The 22,184-nt window shown below is 36.2% G+C and overlaps 1 protein-coding gene across 1 annotated transcript in view; it reads left to right on the top strand.

The window, feature by feature from the left end:
• The window catches only part of MCTP1 (multiple C2 and transmembrane domain containing 1), a 252,660-nt gene that overhangs the window by 126,044 nt on the left and 104,432 nt on the right, over nucleotides 1-22,184 (top strand). The window contains 5 exon segments of the mRNA XM_066181289.1: nucleotides 6,747-6,849; nucleotides 8,971-9,073; nucleotides 9,411-9,512; nucleotides 9,859-9,933; nucleotides 11,495-11,614. Coding sequence (XP_066037386.1) covers nucleotides 6,747-6,849; nucleotides 8,971-9,073; nucleotides 9,411-9,512; nucleotides 9,859-9,933; nucleotides 11,495-11,614 — 503 coding nt within the window.

Raw genomic sequence — 22,184 nt, 5'->3', positions numbered from 1 at the left:
CAGTGAAGAAGCATGATGTTTATTATTGTACACAAGTGTTTTCTTCCTTTCTAAACCAGAGAATTATCCTACTGCATAAAATATAGGTGGTTTCATATTTTTGTTTACTAAAGTCCCCTCTTTTACAATCTTAACTGGATAATAAGAAGATGACATGCAGTTTTGTGGAGATAAATGCATGTACCTAATAGTTTTATTATAAAAAATATCACTGTTGAACTTGTACAAAACATGGCAAGCAAGTTGTTCAAATTTAAGTTTTGACAGCTTTTCATCAAAGGAAGGTCTGCTTTGTGTAAAAGTGGAGCTAGGAAGTGAGCGTGGAAGTGCAGTTGTATTCAGCTGAAGTCTCTGTTTGAAAGAACTGCTATGTTCTAAAATTAATTTTTGCTGGAAAACAGTTTGCTAAGAATCAGAAATTTATATTGGATGATTTTCACCTTGGGGACCATTGAAGGAAGGCCTAAATAAATTGCCCAGAAATATAAATTATATCATATTGCAGTTTGACAGCTCTAACACTCAGGTAAAGTTTGTAATTAGGCAAATAAAAGATCCTTGCATCTGAATTGGTCACATATCTTTAGCATCTCTTGTGAAAAAGTAGTACTTTCGTAGTTGAATTTGAGATGACACCCAATGGTTTGTTGTTCTAGTTGCCCCCTAGATTGGACAGTTCAGCTCACGTGCAGCCTGGAAGATGGGCTGTAGTGGTGTGTGACCAGCCCACCAGGCCATGGCCATTGTGGTACAGGGGTTCACAAGTCACCTAATATGTTTGGTGCTTGCTTGTGAGTACTAGCATAGAGAGCCAGATGAAAGTCCTGTGGTATTTGAACTGATGGAAAGGGCCATTCCCAAACTTCTCCACTTAAAACCACACAGGCTGTGTGGTGCTGTGGCTACTTGAGAGGAAGATCCAGAAGCTGCAATTGTGTGGAGATTGAGGCTTTGTTGTTTTGATTTTCTGAATATTTTGAGAATCGGTTAAAGGTTGCTTCTATCAATCACTATTTAAGTCTCTTTTCCATCATGAAAAAGTTAATTTTGTAATTTCTTGCAGGAGAAAAATGTTCAGGTGATCAACTTAAACAGATAATGAATCTGAGCTGCCAGCTGACTTTGATTTGTTTGTGAAGGACTTCCTGGGCTCTGAGGGACTATGAGTTTGGAAGAAAACAACAAGTAACACATCTCTAGTTCCTCATTGATACCTCTTTTGGAGAGCTGGGGCTGGTTTCAGGTTATGGGTGTACAGTTCATCCAGGAACATACAGTAGTTCTGAGAAATAAGGTGACAAGTAAAAGACTAATTCAAATTAATACATACATGATGTGCAATGTGATGGACACAGTGCTGACTGAAGTAAAATACTCTTAGATGTAAGTAAGGTAATCTCAGTTTGTGCTCTGGTCTTGCACTGTCTGAAGACATAGGATAGCACAAACAAGGATATCTGTCAAACTAGACGCAACATATGGCCTAAAATTCTAAAGCTTCAAAGATAAAAATAAAGATAGAATTCAAATCTTCAAAAGATAAGTAGCTCTTTAGGATTTTTTTTCATTGGTGGCATACATTACAAAGTAGAACACCTAGAGTTCATTCTCAGATAGTCTAGTTCTGTGATGGGTAAAGGGGGAAAGCGGGTGAGGGAGATCTGTCAAAAGGGAAGTTGCTTTTCCTTCCAATTATGCATGTTATGTAAATTAGCAGTTTATTTCTATAATTCCAGGAGCCCTTAGGACTGTACAAGTAGAGACCAAAAAGCATGAGACATTACAGCAAAAGAATGGATAAATTAGTAACTTTATATTGAGGTTTTCTGCAGGTTTGATTTCAGTAAGTTGTAAGGTGTACTTTGTTTTTTCACTACCTACTTTTATCAGGAATTCCTGCAATCAGTGGTAAGGTGTGATAGTCAGTCCCACTGTGGTCATGGGATACTCAGAATTTTCAGTGTTGGTGTTGGTGCTGCTGGGAACATGTTTTTAATGTCTGCCTTAGGCAGGTGGCAGTGATCTTATTCTTGTACAGCATTGACCACATGCTTAGGAATGTATTGAGAAGTTTGTTGTGGATGTCTGCCTGATCGATTTGTCTCTGAAGTCACTGGAACAGTAGCTGGAGGCCTACAAAAAGCACAGACCAGGGATTGCTAGTTGGAAGATCTTCAGTAGATACAGAAGTAGAATTTCTTGATGTATGAAAGGTTATATACAGTTATATACAACAGTTGTGGTTTAGTTTATAGTGAAAGGTGTTGTCAGGACGATATAATATGGAATGATATAACTGAGCATAGGCAGCACAAGACTAATCAGAGGTTTTTAAGTGTGCTTTTAGAGAGGCTAGAGGGAGAGCACATACTCTTCTGAATATGTGTGGTTCTTTTCTAAAAAAAATGAGGAAAACCATTTCTGTGTCCCTTGTTTGAAAAACCTAATCACATTAACTGACAGAAGTTTTCTGAGGCTGCTGCTGCCTTTGTTAGAGTGTGTTTTGCTTAAGGTACAGGTTTTACATAATATAGTGTTGTTAGATCTTTTGGGTCCTTCTAGAAACCAAGGGACATTCTTTTACCATTTTAGTGCTCTCTTAAGGCTTTCATTGGGAACAATCACATTATTTTGAACACTTGAAATGCAGCAGGTTGCCAAGGCTGTCAGTGAGAATTAAGACTGCAGTTACACTTTCTAGTAATGAAAACTTGAAAGATGACAGATCTGAGTTTCACCAAGTCTTCATGCATTGTTCTTTGTCTTTCACATTCACTTATTTGGGTTAGTATCTTAATAATGTTTGCACATACCTTATGCTGAGCATGTCAGCAATGAATGGTGCTTTTCAGAGGCCCAGCTTGGTTATGAGTGTTTCAGCATATGGAAGAAGTGCCCATAGGCAGTGGTAAAGGTGCATATGGGAACTTTTGAACCAAATAAATGTGATAAAACCAACATTCCTTAGCAGAGATGTTCAAAGCTGGGAAACTTCTCTTTATCAGCCATGATGTTTGAACCTTCCCTTGAACCATGTCATGATATTGCCTCTATTCAAATGTTTTCTTGTAGTATTTTCAAATGACAGGTGGGAGCAGGTGTGAAACGTTGACTGTAAGTGAGGGTTTTTTCATTTCTGAAAACCATTTGTCTTTGGTTTGATTGAGGAATTCTGTAATTAATGTTACATATTATTGATTGATATCCATGTAAATCTGTAAGAATAGTAATTGAAAAAGTGCATGCCAAGAGGCACAGAAAATAAGTAAATGTAGTAAATACCCTCTCCTTGTTTATAGAAGATGCCCTGAATATGCTGCAATGTAATTTGCTGTGTCTATATATATTTAATAAGCTCAACTCACATTGTACCACCATATGCAAATATGATTGATAGTACTTTAAAAAATGAGATATAGTAGTCCACCTGCTGTGCCAGTGCTGCCTTGTTATTTTAGCTATCTTCTGGGTATTTCTTTTTCAAATACTGAAAGCTAAAGAACTCAAATAATATAAATGGTTTAGATTTCCTATCACCTTCTAGCCTTGTGAAGTAGAACCTTGAGATGTTTGGTACATCCATTTCTGCTGACTAATAAATTGTATAATTTTCAAGATAATGGGAAACATTTAGGAGCATATGATTTTCTAGACAAGGTAAACATCAATTAACTGTAATTCACAATGTCTTTAAAACAATTATTCTTTATCTTTAAAGTTAATAATATGCACATCAACCCTTGGTGTAGTCAAAATCAATACTGTAGTTTGGGAGATGTGGTGGACAGCTTTGTCTGAGCATTGATTTCATTGTCATTTGTTTAAGGTATGAAACAAATTATGTGCTTTCCTAATATCATTAATGTAGCCCCACTAATGTAGCTACTGTAGCTACTCAGTTTATAGTTTCTAATAATGCATGAAAAAATAATACAGAGTTATTGAAGAAATTGAGAAAAACAATTGCCTAGTATGCTAGATTAAATTGTGGAAGGTCAATAACAACATTCAATATATTTTGAACAGTTTGCTGCCCAAAGAAAGTCTGGAGAGAAGAGTACCATGAGGTACTACACAACTCAATTTTTCATTTACATCAGACAAAGTTCCCCTGGGTCCAGGAAGCTGCAATTTGTTGTTCAGCCTTCTACTTACATGAAAATAATGTATACACTTGTACTCTGCCAAAGGCAAAGGTTACTCCCTTCAGCTGCTGTAGAAAATAAAAATATAAAAACAGGAAAGCATGCCTCTGTTTTGGACAGCATTTATAGCAGTTGCCATTACTGACACAATTTGAAATATGTGTTAAATAATTTAGTCCACAATGTGATTTCTTCCCTTTATTTCCTCTTCATCGAAAGAGGTCTTCCCACCGTGCCCCTCATGTTTTCATTGGTGTTCTTTCCATCATAGCTGTTTCTTATGTCTACCTCGCTACCCCTCCTTAACCTTCTAGGAAATTTCAGGATTGCCCTGAAATGCTGAAGATAGCAATCCTGCCACCTTTTTCTTTCTCTCACTTTGGAGCAGTCCTTTTTCAGACTGCCAAGCTGTTTTAAAGCATCAGATTCAGGTGTCAACTTTTCTTCTTATTCTTTCATCCTAGTTTGGCCAAGGATGTGCAAGGGCAGAGCCTGGAGCCATGTGGGTCTGTCTAGGCTTTTATTCTTTACACTCAAATTATTGCTGGTGTGTGGAAGTGTAGTGGTTTGAAAGCAAAACAAATGAGAGGCTCCAAGTCAGAGATACAATTTAATAGGAAGAAAGGAAAGAAAGTAAAATAAAATAGATGCAATAATACAAAAGACCACTGACAGAGTCAGAATACTACCTGAGCAGAGTGATGGAAGCAGTCCAGATGAGGTGGTCTTCCTGAAGCAGTGATCCTGTAGCAAGGTCTGGTACCTTGGGTCCTCTGGGAATCCAGTGGGTAAGCGCCCCCTGTACTGTCCCAAACCCCAGATTATATCCAGGTGGGAATGCTTGGTTCCTCCCCCTGGGTGGAGCATCTCACAATGGGATGATGAGTCATGCAGGGGGTCCCTGATGGCCCATTAAACAGAGAGAGCTCCTGGAGGGAGTTAACTATGAGTCATGGGCAAGGCATCTGATGGACCATTAACAGAAGATAATGGCCCAGAGGGAGGGGGTCTGGGAAAACACTGCCCCAGCTGGATTCAACAGTTCATGAAGATGGTGATAGAATACTTTGTGCACATCCTATACTACAACCCAGGTCAGGAAGTCAGGGAGTCTCATTGAGATGAAAATGCCATGGCTCCTGGTGGAGGAAAGCGGGGGCAGTGCAGAGGCTCAGCAGCCCTTTTCTCCCTTTGTGAGAGAGTGTGTGGCGAGTGGAGTGGTGGATTGGTGCTGGTCCCAGCTGGAGGATTTATCTAACACTGTGGGTTTTTTCACTGTCTTGGTCTTGGGGAGAAAAAGTGCAGGTGTGAAATATTTGTGTGCCATTATCTTTCATTGTCTCAGGCTTGTGGGAAAAAACCTGGTGGAGGAAGTGCTGGGGTTGCACCATCTGTGGAGGCGGTTTGTCGGACTTAGTGAGCGTTTTCCATGTAATCACCCTCTCTTGTACACTGCTACTGTTTGCTTTCTTATCTCATTGCCATTTCCAGTAAGTTCTTACGTCAACACATAATTTCTGCCGTTAGTTTCTCTCACCTGAAAGAGGGGTTGTGGAAGAGGGGAAGCAGCTTAACTTCCTGGTGGGCTTAAAGCACAACACCTTCCCAAAATCAAACCTTAAGAGGGGTAGTGTCAGTTTCATGTTCTACCCCTAAACTTGCAGTTGTGATCATTTTTCTTGCACTTTCCTTAGTATCTAGGCACTGCTTGCCTGCAGTCCTTTGCTGTAAGCTGCCTATTTCATATTTAAGGCCACACACACACACACACGCACACTTGCTTTGCCTATTACTTTTCTTTAAAAGAAAAAAAAACCCTCCATATCCATTTCCATTGTCCTGCTTGCACACAATTATCTACATAATGCATTTTCAAAGCAGCAACTTCATACCTTCTCCTTTGGTGGCTTTCATGCTGAGGGACTTCTTTGTAAATATATCCGAAACGACTTTTTTGTGCTTTAATGTTTAATAAAATATCAACCCTATTTGCCTTTTTGCTGTGCTGAGACTACAGCCTATCACTCCAGCCCATATCATTTCATTCTTTAATTGTACTTCCTCACTTTTTCTTGTATTAGGCTTTTATATTAGGCTGTCTTTAAGATTCTTTGATTTTGGATAGAGGATTTGTACAGTGTGAAACATAATACAGCATAATAGTCTGTGGATAATTTTCGTAGGTGCTATGTTGTAATGCAAATAATACAGAATAATACATTTCCTTCATATCAAAATACTCCCATTATGTTGTCTTTAGAGTCAATGGAGAATTGGTACCATTGAAGTGAAGTTCTCTTAACTGTCTCACAAGGATGCTTGGCAACTTTCAGGAACATGCTGTGTTTCATCAGAAAAATCTGTATGGTGATTTTTTGCCCCCTCCCCCTCTTTTTTTTTAAGGCAAAAGAATTGTTCTTTTAGCAAAGAATGTTACTAGATTATGGAGATGAGTAGTGGGCTATGAATATCTTGAATATAGTGCAGATGATTACAGTGAAACTCAGAAAATGAGAAAGAACCCCCCAAACCTGTTTTTATTTAAAGCTTGCTCATGTGTTTTCTTAGTTCATAAAATTTGTTCCAAATTTTATCTTACAGGTAAAAGTGACCCGTTTTGTGTAGTTGAATTGAACAATGACAGACTGCTGACACATACTGTCTACAGGAATCTCAATCCAGAATGGAACAAAATCTTCACATTGTAGGTGTTTGGATTTAGGTGGGGAGAATGGATGGGCAGTGGGTTTTGGGTGGTTTTTTGGAGGTGAGGGTGTTGGAGAGGGAACAAAAATACTTACTGGAAAAGAATAGTGCTGACATACTGATATTGCTTAATTAATCCAAATACATTTTGAGGATTGAAAACATGAAACAAAATTAGAGAAATGGTATCATTTTGAATTTTAAAATGCCAGGTCTCTTTCTTGGAAACCAGGTATGAGTAATGCTATGCACACCAGACTCCTGCTAGGTTCAGCAAGAGTTTCAAGGGCCAAGTCTAGTGTGATGGATTTGTCCCTGAAGTTTTGAGTGGGAAAAAAAAGATACTGTGAATATGACCTTTATTAAACTGTGGTTGTTAACTGTAAAAAAATATTAGATAACTACATAAAGTTAGAAATTCTACATGCATTTGTATTTCTCTGAATTATGATTAAATACTTTACACTCCTTGTTTCCATTTACCAGCTGCACTCCTCATAATACTATCTAGTATCATACTAGTACAATCCAGCTGTTGGGTAAAATGCAGTCTAACACAATTTATTGGGAAGTGATGTGATTGGTTTTTTTATCCTTCTGTTATTTTGAAGACAGTTAAAGGCTTTGACAAAATACAAAAAAAGGTCTTGCACAGACAAAATGTCCTTGTTTGCCTTGCTCACTTGCCTTTTTTTCCTCCCTTCTCACTATCCGACTGTAATGTGACACCAGTAAGTAGAAAAAACTGATCATTGCAGGTCTCACTGCTGCTGAAATCAGTAACAATCCTCTACAAAAACAGTAGAAGCTTTAGTTTTAGTTTTATGTACACTTACTTCACTTTATCATACATGAAAAAGCTATATTTTGCCATTAATCTCAAAACTCAGCTCAATTTTAATTTTAGTTTGCCCATATATTTAGCATCCACAGGTTTTCTTGACCCGCAGTGAGCTCTCAGAAATGAATTCAGAACAAAAGAAAAAAAATCTCACAGTAGGTGTACTTTTGAACAGCTTTTTACAGTAGTTCTCATTTCTGTATCTGCCAAACGATGCTAAATTTTCATTGATATATTTTTAATTACTTACCAATACAGTCAATAACTGATCATCCTCTACTTCTCAACAGTGTTCTCTGTACAAGGAATTGCCTGGATTTGTAGAGGACAAAAGACAAATCAAAATCGAATAGAAAACTTCAAAAGGCTATCAAGGCCTTCTGTCTATGTACATTTGCATTTATCCTAAGATTTCTTAATTATTTTTTGGGTTAGCAATTCCTCATGTGGAGGAATATATTTGACTGAAGTTGAACTGCTTTGTTTGCATTTTCTGGAACAGCCATTCAACTAAACATGAGTTCTCTCAAACAATTTTTTTTTATTCAAGTAAGGAATATGAATTTTTTACCCAAAAGTTTACAATGTACAGTAACATTTCCTGTGCACAGCAGTGGAGCATTTAATAGCTTGCAGTCTTTTTTCCTTAGTTGTATAACTGAGAAATCCATTGTTCCGTATTGTTTGTTCTTTATTTGCTGTAATTTATTGTATGCAATTAAATGAGGATTTCAAAAACAATAAACTTGTTCTTAGAGCAAGGATATGCTCTTATAACTTGTAATTGTTTCCATTTACAAACCTACAGGTTTCACTGTACTTGCAGTAAGAATTGCCACAAGGGTACTGGTGTTTAAGAGTAGCTTTTAAAAGCTCTCTGTCCTTCTGCTGGTGGCTGTAAATCCCCCAGTGCTGCTCCGTGCAGGACATGCAGTGCAAATCCCCGGTAGGAGATTTAAGGCAACATCCCTCAGAAAACTTCTGCTGGAAAGACCTTGCAGAGAAAGAGAAAAAGTGATAACAGCAACCCTTAGACAGTATTTGAGTTATAAAAAGCCTTGCAAAGGGAGAGAGAGAGAGAGAGAGAGAGAGTGTAATCATTGCAGCCTTTAGGAAGCATTTTGGTTACATGCAGAAATGTCTCATTTACTTGAGCTCAGCTCTCCTCCATGGGTCGGAAAAATAGATGGATATCTGTGCTAACCTTTTACAGTTTTGTCCTTGGTACCCAGTGGAGTAAGTGACTTCTTTATTCTGTGTGTACTTCTCCCTTTGTAGCAATATAAAGGACATCCACTCAGTGCTTGAAGTGACAGTTTACGACGAAGACCGCGATCGAAGTGCTGACTTTCTAGGCAAAGTTGCTATACCATTGCTGTCTGTAAGCTTCATTCATCTGACATACTGCTCTGAATTTTTCCCGCTAAAGGGGTGAAAGAGAAAAAAAAAAATAATTTGCAGCTCTGAGTCTGTCATTTCTCAACCAAGGTCTGTAATAACACTAAAATTTTAACATACTCTATTCACGGCCATGTTGAATCCCATGATAGTTAATTTCTCCTGACAGACTTGGTCCTGGTAATGAACAGGTACTTGTCAGACTTGCCACAGTTGTTTTGGGTTCTCTGTCAGTTTCAGCAGCTGGGGGTCAGGGGTCACCGGGGGGTGTATTCAGTGGAGACCACAAGACAGACGGCTGTCATGTCCTTTTCCTGCAGATTCAAAATGGTGAACAGAAAGCCTACGTCTTGAAAAACAAGCAGCTGACAGGGCCAACAAAGGGGGTCATCTATCTTGAAATAGATGTGATTTTTAATGCTGTAAGTCTTAACTTTGGGTTTTTTTGTATTGCTAAAGAGTTCAGTTTCATGAAAGCTTTTGTTCCTGATTTGTAGAGAATTTCTGTCATTCCTCATTTTCTCTAAGCCTTGATTTATACTACAGAATACTCTTCTGCCACTGCTTGGCACATCCACTCTTTTTGTTGCTGCTGCTGCTGCTATTGCTGCTAATGTACAGAGCAGCAACTCTTGTCTCTGTGAATGCTTATGTGTCCCAAGCTTGGCAGCCATGACATTGAAACTTGGTAAATTTTGCGAATTGAAGCCTGTGTTATTAGTGAGGAAAAAGTAAACTTGAAATACTGACACGCATTTTAATGCATAGGTGAAGGCCAGCATACGAACCTTAACGCCCAAAGAACCGAAGTACATTGAAGAGGAAGACAGACTGTCTAAACAGGTAAAGAGTAAGGAAACACTAATCCCTTCTAAAATCCTTGATATCAAGTGTGCACATTCAAATATCTGGTATCATACTGCTGAGAGTAAAGAATAACATTTTCATTACATGTTTACAAAAGAATATCATTGGTTGAGAAGTCAGAAACAAAATACATGGGTTTAATGTGTCTCCTCTATAAATCACTGCCTAATTTCCATGAAATACATGAATAAGAACACAGTTGAAACCATCAGGTTTCACACATATCAGATTATTGCACAGGTGCATGTAAAATAAGTCTTGCATAAATTTTTGCTGTTAACTTTGACCCAAAAGTTCTCCATTTGTTGCAAGTAAAGGGCCAGCATTCTTTTAGCCAAATTTCAAAGAAGTTACTTGAGTAAGGTTTGAATCAAAGGTGAAAGCAGACTAAAACTCATTGGAATCCCAGGAATAGGAAATGTCTCATCTCTTTCTTTTTTCTCTGGGTATTTTTGCTACACACAATTTTCATGCTTTGGTAAAAAATTATTTAAACACATATATTTTTCTGCACTCGACTACTTTGGACTCAGTTTTTTGTGTTCCACAAATCTTGTATCTCACATGGAGAGAATTGGTTGGACTATGGGAAAATTTATGTTGTATTCAGTGAAACATCAAAGATCTCAGAACTGTTTTCTTTGTTCCTGAAAGCTTGTAGACTTGAGCATGGTTTAAATTACCCACTAGATGAATTTTATATCAGCCATTATATTGTTAATATAAAAAAAGTTTCAAGAGGCAAAATATTTCTTTATTTGCAATTTTGAGTAATGCAGTTACTAAAGCTGCATTTTGCACTACTACTCCAGCAAAGAAGCAACAAAGCCTTTTACTCAAGATTCATTCTTGCTCCCACTTTCATAAAACAAAATGGTGTTGTGACTTTTGCAGATGGCAGGAGGAGTGACCATTTTCTATGTGACTCAGTACACAAATCATTCACTGGCATGTTCACTTTTTGTGGTGAAGTGTGTTGCCATTTTAGATGATTTAAGTACATTTTCCTGAATCAAAACCTAGAGTTGTTATGTCTTACGTATATGTAATTTGAAAGTATGCAGATTACTTTGGTAAATACTTAAAACAATGCTTTCAAAATACACAACAGCAGAAAAATTTGTTTAAAATGTTAAATGGTGCAGACATCTTAATATTAGAGCAGTAGTGTTGCGTGGTTTCAGGTTAGTGTCCTGCAGCATCTTTTTATTTTAAAAGGCCACCATTTGTTAAGAAAAGCTTAATGAAACTGAAATCTAATTAACAAAACATTTTTTGAAATTTTGCTAGTGGCTTTTTAATGTTGAACAATTTTTGTACTACCTAGAATTAAATTCAAGAAATACCAATTGACACAATTAGCAAATTCTCTCTCTTCCAAGTCTCAGATTTCAAACTAACTTGCTCAATTTGTGAGCTTGAGAGCTTAATATTTTCTCAGCCTTCACCCAAATTGAGAATGACTGTTGTTAGCATGAGCCTCTTCTGAAACTTTTTGAGGTTTTGAAATATTTTCAATCTTGCATCTTTTTAACAGCTACTGTTAAGGAACTTCATCCGGATGAAGCATTGTATCATGGCTCTCGTTACTGCTGCCTGCTATATTAGCAGTTGTTTTGACTGGGATTCTCCACCAAGAAGTCTTGCTGCTTTTTTGGTATGATTTTCTTTATACTATTTTTAATCATCCCAGTGGGTTTGTGTTCTAGACTGAGAGACAGTGCTGTGTAGATTGATGGTTTCTTTTTAATTTATTTAAAAGTTTGCATTCTGATGATATCATGAGTCAAGTTTATTCAGTTTTTTAAAAAAGTAATTAAGTTTTAAATGCCACACAAACAAGACAGAGTAGGGTTTTTAAAATTTATAATTGTGTATTTATAGTAAAAAAGTAATTGATTATATAAGTTACGAACCGGGAATCCAAATCAAAATAAAACAGAATTATCCAGTGAACTATGATAATATATTCCAAGGTTCTCACAAATTACTTCCATTAAATTTTGTTTGGCCCCCTTGTATACTGAATAATGACTTCTAAAGTACTTTTGATTACTATTTATTTAAAGGTGGTGTTCCTAGATTAAAAAAAAAAATCCACCAAAATAGAACAATGTCAACTTTAAAATGATAAATGCAAACAAACTAGTACCTTTTAGGCAGCAAGCTCTGGTCATAGTTTTTAGTGAATGGTTTTAAGTGAATTTGTTTTTAGCTACTCAAACAAAATTGCTGTTTCTTCATGAACATGATCTTCATTAGTATTAACCTTTGTTTTTCTATTAAATTTTTAAAATTCTAAGCACAATTGTAGATTCCATTGTGTTTTCCAGATAAATACCTCTTTATTTTTAAAATTGTAAGAGCTACAAACAAGACCATTATCTTTTTATTAGAGAGTAGAAATGTATGTATGGACATACTTTCTGGGATTTCTAAGTTTTTAGAATTGGCTGAAACACTGCAATTAGGAGCCTCTCCTCCATGATTATGAACAGGGAACAGTTTTAGTATAACTTTGAATAATTATAGACATCATCTGGTGACAGTAGTTTTTGCTTGGGTGCTTGAAGGTCAGGTGCCTCAAATTTGGAGAAATTAAACCAGGCATTCGAGAGCTGGCTGTACAGTAAAATGGGATAGTTGGGTGTGTCACTAAGTCATGCTGTTTTGCAGGTGTTTCTTCTAGCAGGGCATTTGTGTTTTGCAGCTTGTTAAACGCCCTTGTGCCTGTCAAGGATGGCAGCATGCTGTTGGTCCTTGGTTGCTATGTTGGTTGGGAGTACAGGCGATACCTGTGCTATGCAAAGAGCCAGGGGCTTATACTCCTACTGATGTCTGTAGTAATGGCAGTCTTGTGCAAAGACTAAGTACACTTGCTACTGTTTGCTGTAGAAAGGTGATCTATCATTTCAGTTGAAAGTTATCAACACTTCATAGGAAAATGCACGTTTCGACGTAAAACTCAAATATTCATATTGCTATTACTGCTTCAGTTAGTAAGTATTCATCACTCTAAGTCAGATTTTAATATGGATATGAAACACCCAGGTGTTGCCAGTGTAAGAAAGGAAGATGGAAAGACATCCTATTCTTTGGGCAATTTTTTTTTCCCCCATGGCACACTGCTGTGGCCATGGAAGAAGTGGTAATCATTTCTGGTCATATAAAAAAAAAAATCAGTGTCATAATAAGTACTAGAAGCAGTACCTAAATCAGAATTTGAATAGGTAGGTCAATAATCAGTATATGTTGTTGTTATAGTTACAGTGTATTGCAGTAGAAACATGTTTGTGATTATATTTTTATAGATTTATTAATATTTTTCATACCTATCTATTTAGAGAGACATATATTTTTTAAAAAACCCGATTTTCCTGGTTTTCTTGAAGTATTTGTTTTGCTATGTAGGTGTTGCAGTAGATTTTTATGTTTATATCAATGCTGTGATTATATAGATGTATTCCTGTTCTGCATCCAAAATGCATCCTATGCATTTTGTAGAGGACAAAAAGCACAGGATGGCCTGATGTTATTTTCTCCAAGGATCAAATCATTCCTCTGTCAGGCAAAAGAAGTTTTTGCTGGCCAAATTAAATATATGTGAATTTTTATCATTATTATAGGCTTTGGGTTTAGATGGCTTCTGGACCTACATAGGCTGTTGAAATCTCAAGAGTGATCCACTTGCTTGTGTAATGGTGAATTATACTTGCACTAAGGCTACAACTGAATTTAACAGAGTGTATAAAATAAATGCATGTATATGTTTCATTTTTCTCTTCACTATTTTACAAATTAAATCTCCTCTTGAAATTGTCTCCTAGAGATTAGAAAATGTCACAGTGAAATGTCAGTTCCAGAAAGGAGAGGAGAAGCAGACTGTTCTGGGGATTTTCAGCTCTTTAGGCAGACTAATAATATATGAGAAGTAAAGTTTTAAACTAACCATTTCTTCTGTCCTGTTGGTGTGGTGGGTACTTCCTGGTACAGAGTTACAGCCATTTCATCTATGTTGCATATGTAAGGATTGATTTTTTTTGTATCTCTCAATGCCCAATGTCCTTGCAATTATGAATGCTTTTTTACAGTGTGGCTTTTCTTTCTGATGGCAATATGCACGACCACAGATGAAGAAATTCTGGCAGAATAGCTCAGTTTTCTGAATTACATTTCTAAAAATGTAATTACTAAGATCAGAAAAGGAGAACTACTCTTGGAAACCTACAGAAAATCTTGATTAATATGTTAACTATAATAAGTTACAGTTACCTGCTTTATATGCCTTGTGCACTCTTCACTGCAGTTCTTTTTAAAGTCATTCTCCTTGGAGAATCGCACTGTTAGTCACCAAGGCTAACAGTGTTCACTGAAAGGGCTTGCTGATTATTTTTATTCCTGAGCTTAGCTGTCTCAAACTTTTACATTATTTGGGACATTTTAGGTACAGAAATGCTGTATTGAAGTTTTAGGATGGTTCTTTCTAAAATCTGTCTGAATGGATCAGCTCAATGACCAGTGTTGCCTGTGCTCTTCATCAAATCAAGTTTTGAATGTTCTGCATTTCCTCAACTAAACAATATTTTACCTGTTTCTATTAAACTTCATAAGCTCATCATCTTCCCTGGGAATTTTGTCTGAATAACTGAAAGTTTTCACTCCCTTTCTTTTTTCTATGCTTTGATAATTTATAGCAGAAGAAAAATTCCTACCTATACATACATACTACATGCATACATACATACATACATATATATAATTTTAATTTTTACCTATACATACATACATTTATATGTTATAAATATATATATAATTTTCATGCTGATATAACTGTGATGTATTAATAGCTGTTATTTTTAGATACTTAAAGATATTAATTAATAGCTCATGACGTATGATCAATAGGTTGATCTGGCTAGCATATGACCTTGCCTTAGAGTAATAAGAAAATTCTATATTCTCTCCTGCTTTTTTGTATTAATTTCCCATTAAATAAAGGAAGTGCATAGCAACAATATTAAGTTAATCTTTCAGTTCCAGAACAGCTTTATCATACCACATGTCTAGAGGTTGATCAAGAATGCGTTATGTACTTATGTTTATGCTTATTAAGACCTAAATACAGTGGGAAAAAACAGAATATGTAGAGAGCATTTGCCATAAACCCATATATTTTTCTCTATTCAAAACAGACCTTTGCAGTATTTAGAAGGGTTTTTTAAATTATTAATTGGTAATTAATATGGTACATTTCAGGAGGAAATGTAGTAGAGTATGCAAAAGTGGATGTTTTTTCTTTAGATTAATCCACTGTGGGCACTGAAATGTCTGCTAAGTTTGGTCTAATTTCCATCACGTTCTTGACCAGACATTTGTGTTCTTATACATGTCAGTGGGTGCAACATGAGGGGAAAAAGGTGTGTATTCTTTTTTTCCACTACCAGCATTTCACACCGTAATGAGCAGAAAATAATTGGACAATGGGGCTATCAGTAAAAGGACACACTTCAGTGTGAGTCAGTGAATTATTTTATGGGACAAACTTTAATCTTGAAATGTGACTGTAGATAATTTGTACTACCATCTGTCCATTTGGAATTCTTTTAACCATTTCAGTCATTATACAGTAAGTACTGCTGTGTTTAACATTAACATTTGATACACATTTAATTTCTGTACTGCTCTGTGGTCCTTAGGGAGCTTTGCTCTAGTGCTACATGAGAGAGACGAAGTATTGATCAGTTAACATTTCAGCTATGTATGTTGCAAAATTAATGAAAATGCCAGACAAAAATGTCAGGGTGCACAAAAAGGTAAAATTTAAATTTGGTAGTTTAATGAAAAGTTTAAGATGCTTATTATCAAAAATACTTCCTTGCCTTTAAGGTACTTTTCATAATTGAGCATCAAAAGAGAACCACATATTTTACTTAGAGGAACACTAGACATGAAATATGAGGAAATATATAATCTTCAAGGTGTTTGGTATCCCAGAACAGCCTTGATAAGGTGTTTAATTGCCTGCTTGAACATTTAACTGTTACTCATAAGATAAACTTATTTCGTTTCTCACTCATAAGCAGAGTGCCCTCACCTGATGAACACACACGTCAGACTCAAATTAAAGCTTCTCATGAACACATTCTCCTCTTCCTGTTATTATTCTTTTCATTCATTCTGTATGTGTACATGCATACACAGAGAAAATACTTTTCATTCTTTCTCAGCCTCTCAAATATTGATAAAATGACTCTCCCTGCATCCAAGTCATTTGTCAGGCCTAACTCACCTTCACTTTGTCTTCTAACATTACAGAATTCATGTGTGAAAATGACATAATAGTGTCCCTAGCTTTTGATTAAGTGTTAGATCTCTTGCACATATGCCATTTAGTTCTAGAGGTGTCACATTAATTAATTGAAAAGGAAACAGGATTTAAAAGAACTGGCTTCTAGAAGGAAATGAAACAGCATAGCAATTTTGTCTATTTACTGACCTAATAGAAAGGGAAACAATCACTACCGTATATTTTGGACACAATGCTCACTCAAAGATTAAAGACAAAGATTATGTTTCCAGAGAGACTTGATATGATACCACCAGGGGTTGGAATGCATTTGTTGTAATCATTACATATTTTCCTTATTTTTTTACACCATAATTGTAAGAGAGACAGAATTTTCACAAATATTAAAAAACTTGTAGATGTTCCCATTGTGGATACCATGATTGAGGATTCAACCTTCAAACAAAATTAACCTTTTGTTAAATCTGGGTGAAATGTATCATCAAATTATCTTTGCCACCTCTTCTCTAGAATTTGAAATTTGAATAAGTACTTGTAAGGTAGTTGCAAAAGCTTTTTTTATCTCCCAAGAAAAGCCTTTCCAAAAATTGTTGTTGCTGTCAAAGTTGCCTGTTCTCAAAAGAGAGATTTGCAGAGGTAATGTGATATGGCAATGGCAAGGCCAGGAACAAGATTAATTTCTGATGCATGTTACACACATATGTAAGAGTCTCAGCTTCTTGTCATCTGTATGCTCACCAGCAGGTTAGAAAAAGAAGTGGACCAGACTGCTGTGGGGTTTGGTGGGGTTTGGGTTTTTTTTCTGAAGTAAAGCAGACTAAAAGAAAAGTGGTTTAAATTCTCTTTCCTCTTTCCTTATTTTCTATATATGAGCAGAACCAATGTTGGGCCTCTTCAGAATTACAGTGGAATTTGAGCTTTTTACAACACTCAGCTATACTTTGTGCCAGGTTTTAGAAGGTGGAATAGAAAAGAAAAAAAACAGCAGAACCTGGTATATAGGACCAAAGAGATCCATTAGCTATTAATACTGAAAGAACATACCAGCACCAGCTATGATTAAAAAGACACCTCTTAACTGTAACAAAATGAAGAATGACTCTGGTGTGGAAAAACTGGTGTCATCAGTCCACATCTTTTGTTTCACAAATTGTTTGTTTTCAAATCTGATACAAAGAAAGACTGGGGAATATTTATATATGTGAAAGCCTCTTTTAGTATTTTGTTTATTAAAAATCACTTTCATTTGACTGTCTTCACAGAATGAATGCATACTTGCTAAACCAGTTTATCAGTGAGATTTATTGCCCAAGCACAGCTCTGTGCCGTTTTCAGTAATGTAGAGCATTCTGTGTGCTGTCCAGCTGCTGTCCCAGAAGAGTATGTGTCTGTCTTAGGTTCTCTGTCATTTCTTCCATCACCATCCAGGTGACTGTGGTGCCCACTCGAGGGTGTCTAAAATGGCACTAGCTCTACCTTCAAGCACTTTAATTGCTCCCTTAGGTGTTTATTTTACCTGCATATATATTTTAATACCTAATGTCTCGGTTTAGATAGACACGTATCTGCCAGGGAGGGTTGGACTCTCCTTTAAAATGTAAGCCCCTCCCTTCTTTTCCAAATTATCATAAATTTGCAATTAAAAGGCAGTCAGGCAAAGATTCTGGGAATAGGTATAGCAGTTCTTTACTAGGGATATAAAAAGACAGATGTTGTAGTACAGAAGAATAAGCAAACAAATAAACAAACAAGAAATCCTAGAAAAAACCCTGACAGAGTCAGAAATACAACCTGACACCCTGTTGGTCAGGGTGTTGGAAGCAGTCCAAAGTAAGCCCTCCTGGAGTGGCAGATGTGGTTCTGTTGGAGTAGAGATGGTCCTGTTGAAGAAAAAAGGGTCCAGTAATGATGAGATGGGTCCGGTCTTCTTCCAGGGATCCGGTGGGAAAACTGCATACCTAGGGGGACTGTGGCTTCTTTTTATCTAGGTTAGGATGGTTTGGCTGCTCCTCCCCGTGTGGAGCAGCTTACAATAGTGCAGTGTAATGTGTCATGTCATTGATGAGCTCTTAATGGTCCGTTAGCAGAAGACATTCCCATGGAAGTAGTGAAACAATGAAGAGAGATAAGTAGCACTCCACCATCTGATAAGTGACACTAACCCATTTGGGCAAAGATAAGCAATTCTGCTCCACCCAGATGGAATAAAATAATATGCTCTTTACAAAACCCATGACACCTAACTAGATGCTGTTCTGAGTTTCTTCATAATCTTAAGGTGTTAAATCTCAAAAACACCTATAGTGTGAGGGGAATTACTTTCCTTATTTTGTGATTTATCAAACCGGAATAGACAGCGGCATAAAGCATTGGTATCCCAAGTCTTAGACTTTTCCTTCAATACCATACCACTTTTCCCATGTATTTACCTTAGAAAACTGAGTGTATTCTGAAAGTATTTAATTAACAAATCTTTTCAAATGCTATTATAGCTTGATACACCAAAAATTCTGATGGACGAAAATCAGACTTTCATTGATGAAAAATTGTGGAAGTTGACAAAAACCATTATTTACTTTCCTGTATTCAGGATGACCTAAAAAGTTCTAAAAGCAAGCTTAGATTTCCTGCTAAGGCAGTGATGTGACTAGAAATCTGGGCAACCAGTTTGTGTGAGTTGCAGTCTTACTCTGCAGTATGTTTCGGATAACTCAAGGTATGTACAAGGCAGTCCCCTATTGCCTGGCGTTACTGGAAGAGTTGCAGAGTGGACCATTGGACCCCCAGAGAGGGTTTGCATTGAATCAGCAATTCTTACTTGCACTCTCCTGTTCAGTGGATAAAGCTGTACTGAAGGAAAAACTTTCCACTTGAAAGAATTCAGACATCATTGATACTGAATTTCCATAATTGCTAAGTAGCTTGGGTGTTCTAAGGTAGTTGTGTACCCTCTCATCCTCAAGTTCCCTGAGGTGCTATTTCACAGTTATCACAGGAGGTCTTCACCATTTAAACTTCCATGACTTAGACACTGCACATGACTGAGTTACAAGGTATCTTTTTTCTCATCCTTTAATGATGAGTATTATGAGAATCAACACACTGTAAAGTCAAAGAGTGTTTTACTTCTTTTTTATTTCAGTATGAATAGGAATTATAAGGCTTGTTTTGAAGTGAAAGAACTGTAGGACACACTGATTTCACCGGGCCATTCAGTAGTTAAAATAACGTAATATAATGGTTTTGCTTAAAGTTGCAGTGTAGTAATAAAAGAAGCAGATATGTTGTGTTTTGGTAAGAAAAACCCAAGTAAGGCAAATCAGATAGCGAAGTGATTGTTTCAAATCTTTTGAAAATTCAGTGTGCAAAAGGCTTAGAAAGGACAGAAATTAAACTCAGAACTTAAGCTACTGGTTTTTTCCTATTGCTCCTTAAAGAATCTTCAGTGTACTTATCCCTGTAGAGTACTTGTTTCTTCAGTAGGTATGTAGCTTGTAGGTAATGACATAAGTGTCTCGGTGGAAGAATTAAGAAAAAAACAAGTTATTTTCCATGTGCTGTATTTTACTGGAGTGAAAACACTTCAAACAGTTTTGTAACATTTCAAATATGCATAAGAAATATAATTTTATTGCTTATACTGTTTAACTCATAATTTTATCATTTCAGTTTTGGTAGCTGAATGGGAAATCCAGGCTGTAAACATAAAAAAGCCTTAGAGCATATTTTGTGCCTACTAGTGCCACATATGCTATATGACTAACAGTAATTGCCTTTATTGATGATGTAAGTAAAGTCTCTAAAGGAAAACAACCTTAAGTAATCATTGCAAAGTTTACATGTGAAGTTTTGTCCCTTTTTCCTAAAAAGGGAGTGTCTGCCACACATAGTCTTATCCTACATTTTTGGCAAAAGAGAGATGCTGCATGTTTCCCACCATAAATGTATGGTTTGGACCCAGGAAAGGTTTGAAAGCTTGTTTCATTCTTGGAAATCCCTGGTGGGTCGTGATGATGTTTGTGACAATGTTGATACCCCACATGCGAGGTGGTCTTCCAATGCAAAAAGTTTTGTTTCCAGTGGAACTTCACTGAGATTTATGTAGGAAAGCACTGGTCTTCTACAATTGTTTTTTGTGAGAGGTAGGGAAATTTCCTTGTGACAAAGTGTGAAAAAGCCATAGCACTAGAAGGATGTTGTCCATTGCTTGGGATAACGAGTCTGTGTACTGAGCAGATGGTCTTAATGTCAAGGGGACAAACCTCTGAAGTGCACTGTTGCAGAAAAAGACTTCAGAAGTTTACAAAGGGTGGATATTTTAACTTTTCTTCTAAATTAGGTATGAGTTGCATAGCAGTTTATTAGCACAATTTTTATGATATAGTTTCAGTCAAGGTTAATGAAGTTTCCACTCGGGCTGTTTTCCATCACTGAAAGATCAGAGTTAAATAATTTTTTTCCAAAAAATGATGCTTTCCTGAAGTACTTTTCTATGTGCTTTCCCCCCATCCCTCCCAAGGCAGCACCTAAAGATATTGGTGACAAGGATGAATCATGCAGGTTACTGTCCCAACAGAATGTTTTCTTAAATTTCTCAATTAAAGGCCAAATTTGTGGTTGCCATTTTGTGAAGAAAATGCTCTTGTAGCTTTAGCCATATCACTGGTAAAGCCTGCACATTTGCAATGGCCTACCTCACACAGTGACTTCTTGTACTGGTCATGGCAACATAAAGAGGAGCAAAAACTGCCTCAAAGATCATTTTAGTTGAGTGTCAAAGCAAGAAAAAATGTTGTCAACATAGTTTTTTAATATGCGGAACACTTAACAGTGTGGACAGAATGGTAAATTTTTGCCAAGTGTCATGTTTAAGTGATTTAACTGCTGCAGGAAAGAATAATTTCAGTTGACCTTGAAGTAAAAAGCCTGTAAATGTCATAACAACTTGCTTGATGAAAGCAGCATTTTTATTTTTATTTTTATTTTTATTTTTATTTTTATTTTTATTTTTATTTTTATTTTTATTTTTATTTTTATTTTTATTTTTATTTTTATTTTATTTTTACTTTTATTTTTATTTTTTTCTTATTTACTTTTTGAAAGAAAAAACAAAACAGGGGTTTATACATGGAATCTGTTTAATACTTTGCATTAAACAAGGTGACATAATTTAAAAAGTATTGTTTCTTTTGGGTTCAGTGGTAGCTTGTGTTTATTCCAGGGTATGTATTAACACTTACCAGTACAAATAACTAATGCTATGACTCCAATTGTTACTGAGGAGAAAAAAATTAGTTGTTGTCAGTCAAATGGCTGCAGCTGATAGTGAATAGACTTAAAACTGTATGGCAGATCTGTGAGTTTGTACATTTCCATGAATAATATCTCTATTATTAGTGCAACTCTAAATTTACAAGAAACCAACTGCTCTCCAGGGATAGAAGTACTCTATGCAGTAGATTTTCAAAAAATAAAAAAAAAATTGACATAATTTAGTCTTATTTATTTGGGATTGACCACTACTCTCACAGCTGTTATTAGCACTGCAGAGTTATCTGTTAAAACTGGTATTATGTAATTGGAACTTTTAGTATTTCTTTACATTTCTCCTCAGTTCTTAAGTGCACAGTATCTGTTTAGCTGTTCTTGCTCTGTTTGTTTCTGGTGCTCATTTACAGAGAAGAAAATCTCTTCCTTATCTTAGACCAAAAGGCACAGGTGCATGCATTTGATTCTTTATTTTCCAATGACAAATTCTTAATTTTCCTGGAAAAGTGTGTTTTTAAAATTAAAATCAGCTAATTCCTGTGAAAATGGGTAATCAATACTGTAAGGGATACCAATGATGTTTATTAAAGCATGCTTTCCTTTAAAAAGAAAGACTGAGTAATTTTTGCTTGGTATACAGTATTCTTTTTGC

This window comes from Chamaea fasciata, unplaced genomic scaffold (assembly GCF_029207755.1).
Source record: "Chamaea fasciata isolate MVZ Bird 193981 ecotype frontalis unplaced genomic scaffold, bChaFas1.0.hap1 SCAF_4, whole genome shotgun sequence".
Classification (NCBI taxonomy): Eukaryota; Metazoa; Chordata; class Aves; order Passeriformes; family Sylviidae; genus Chamaea; species Chamaea fasciata.
This window is presented reverse-complemented; position numbering and strand designations above follow the sequence as displayed.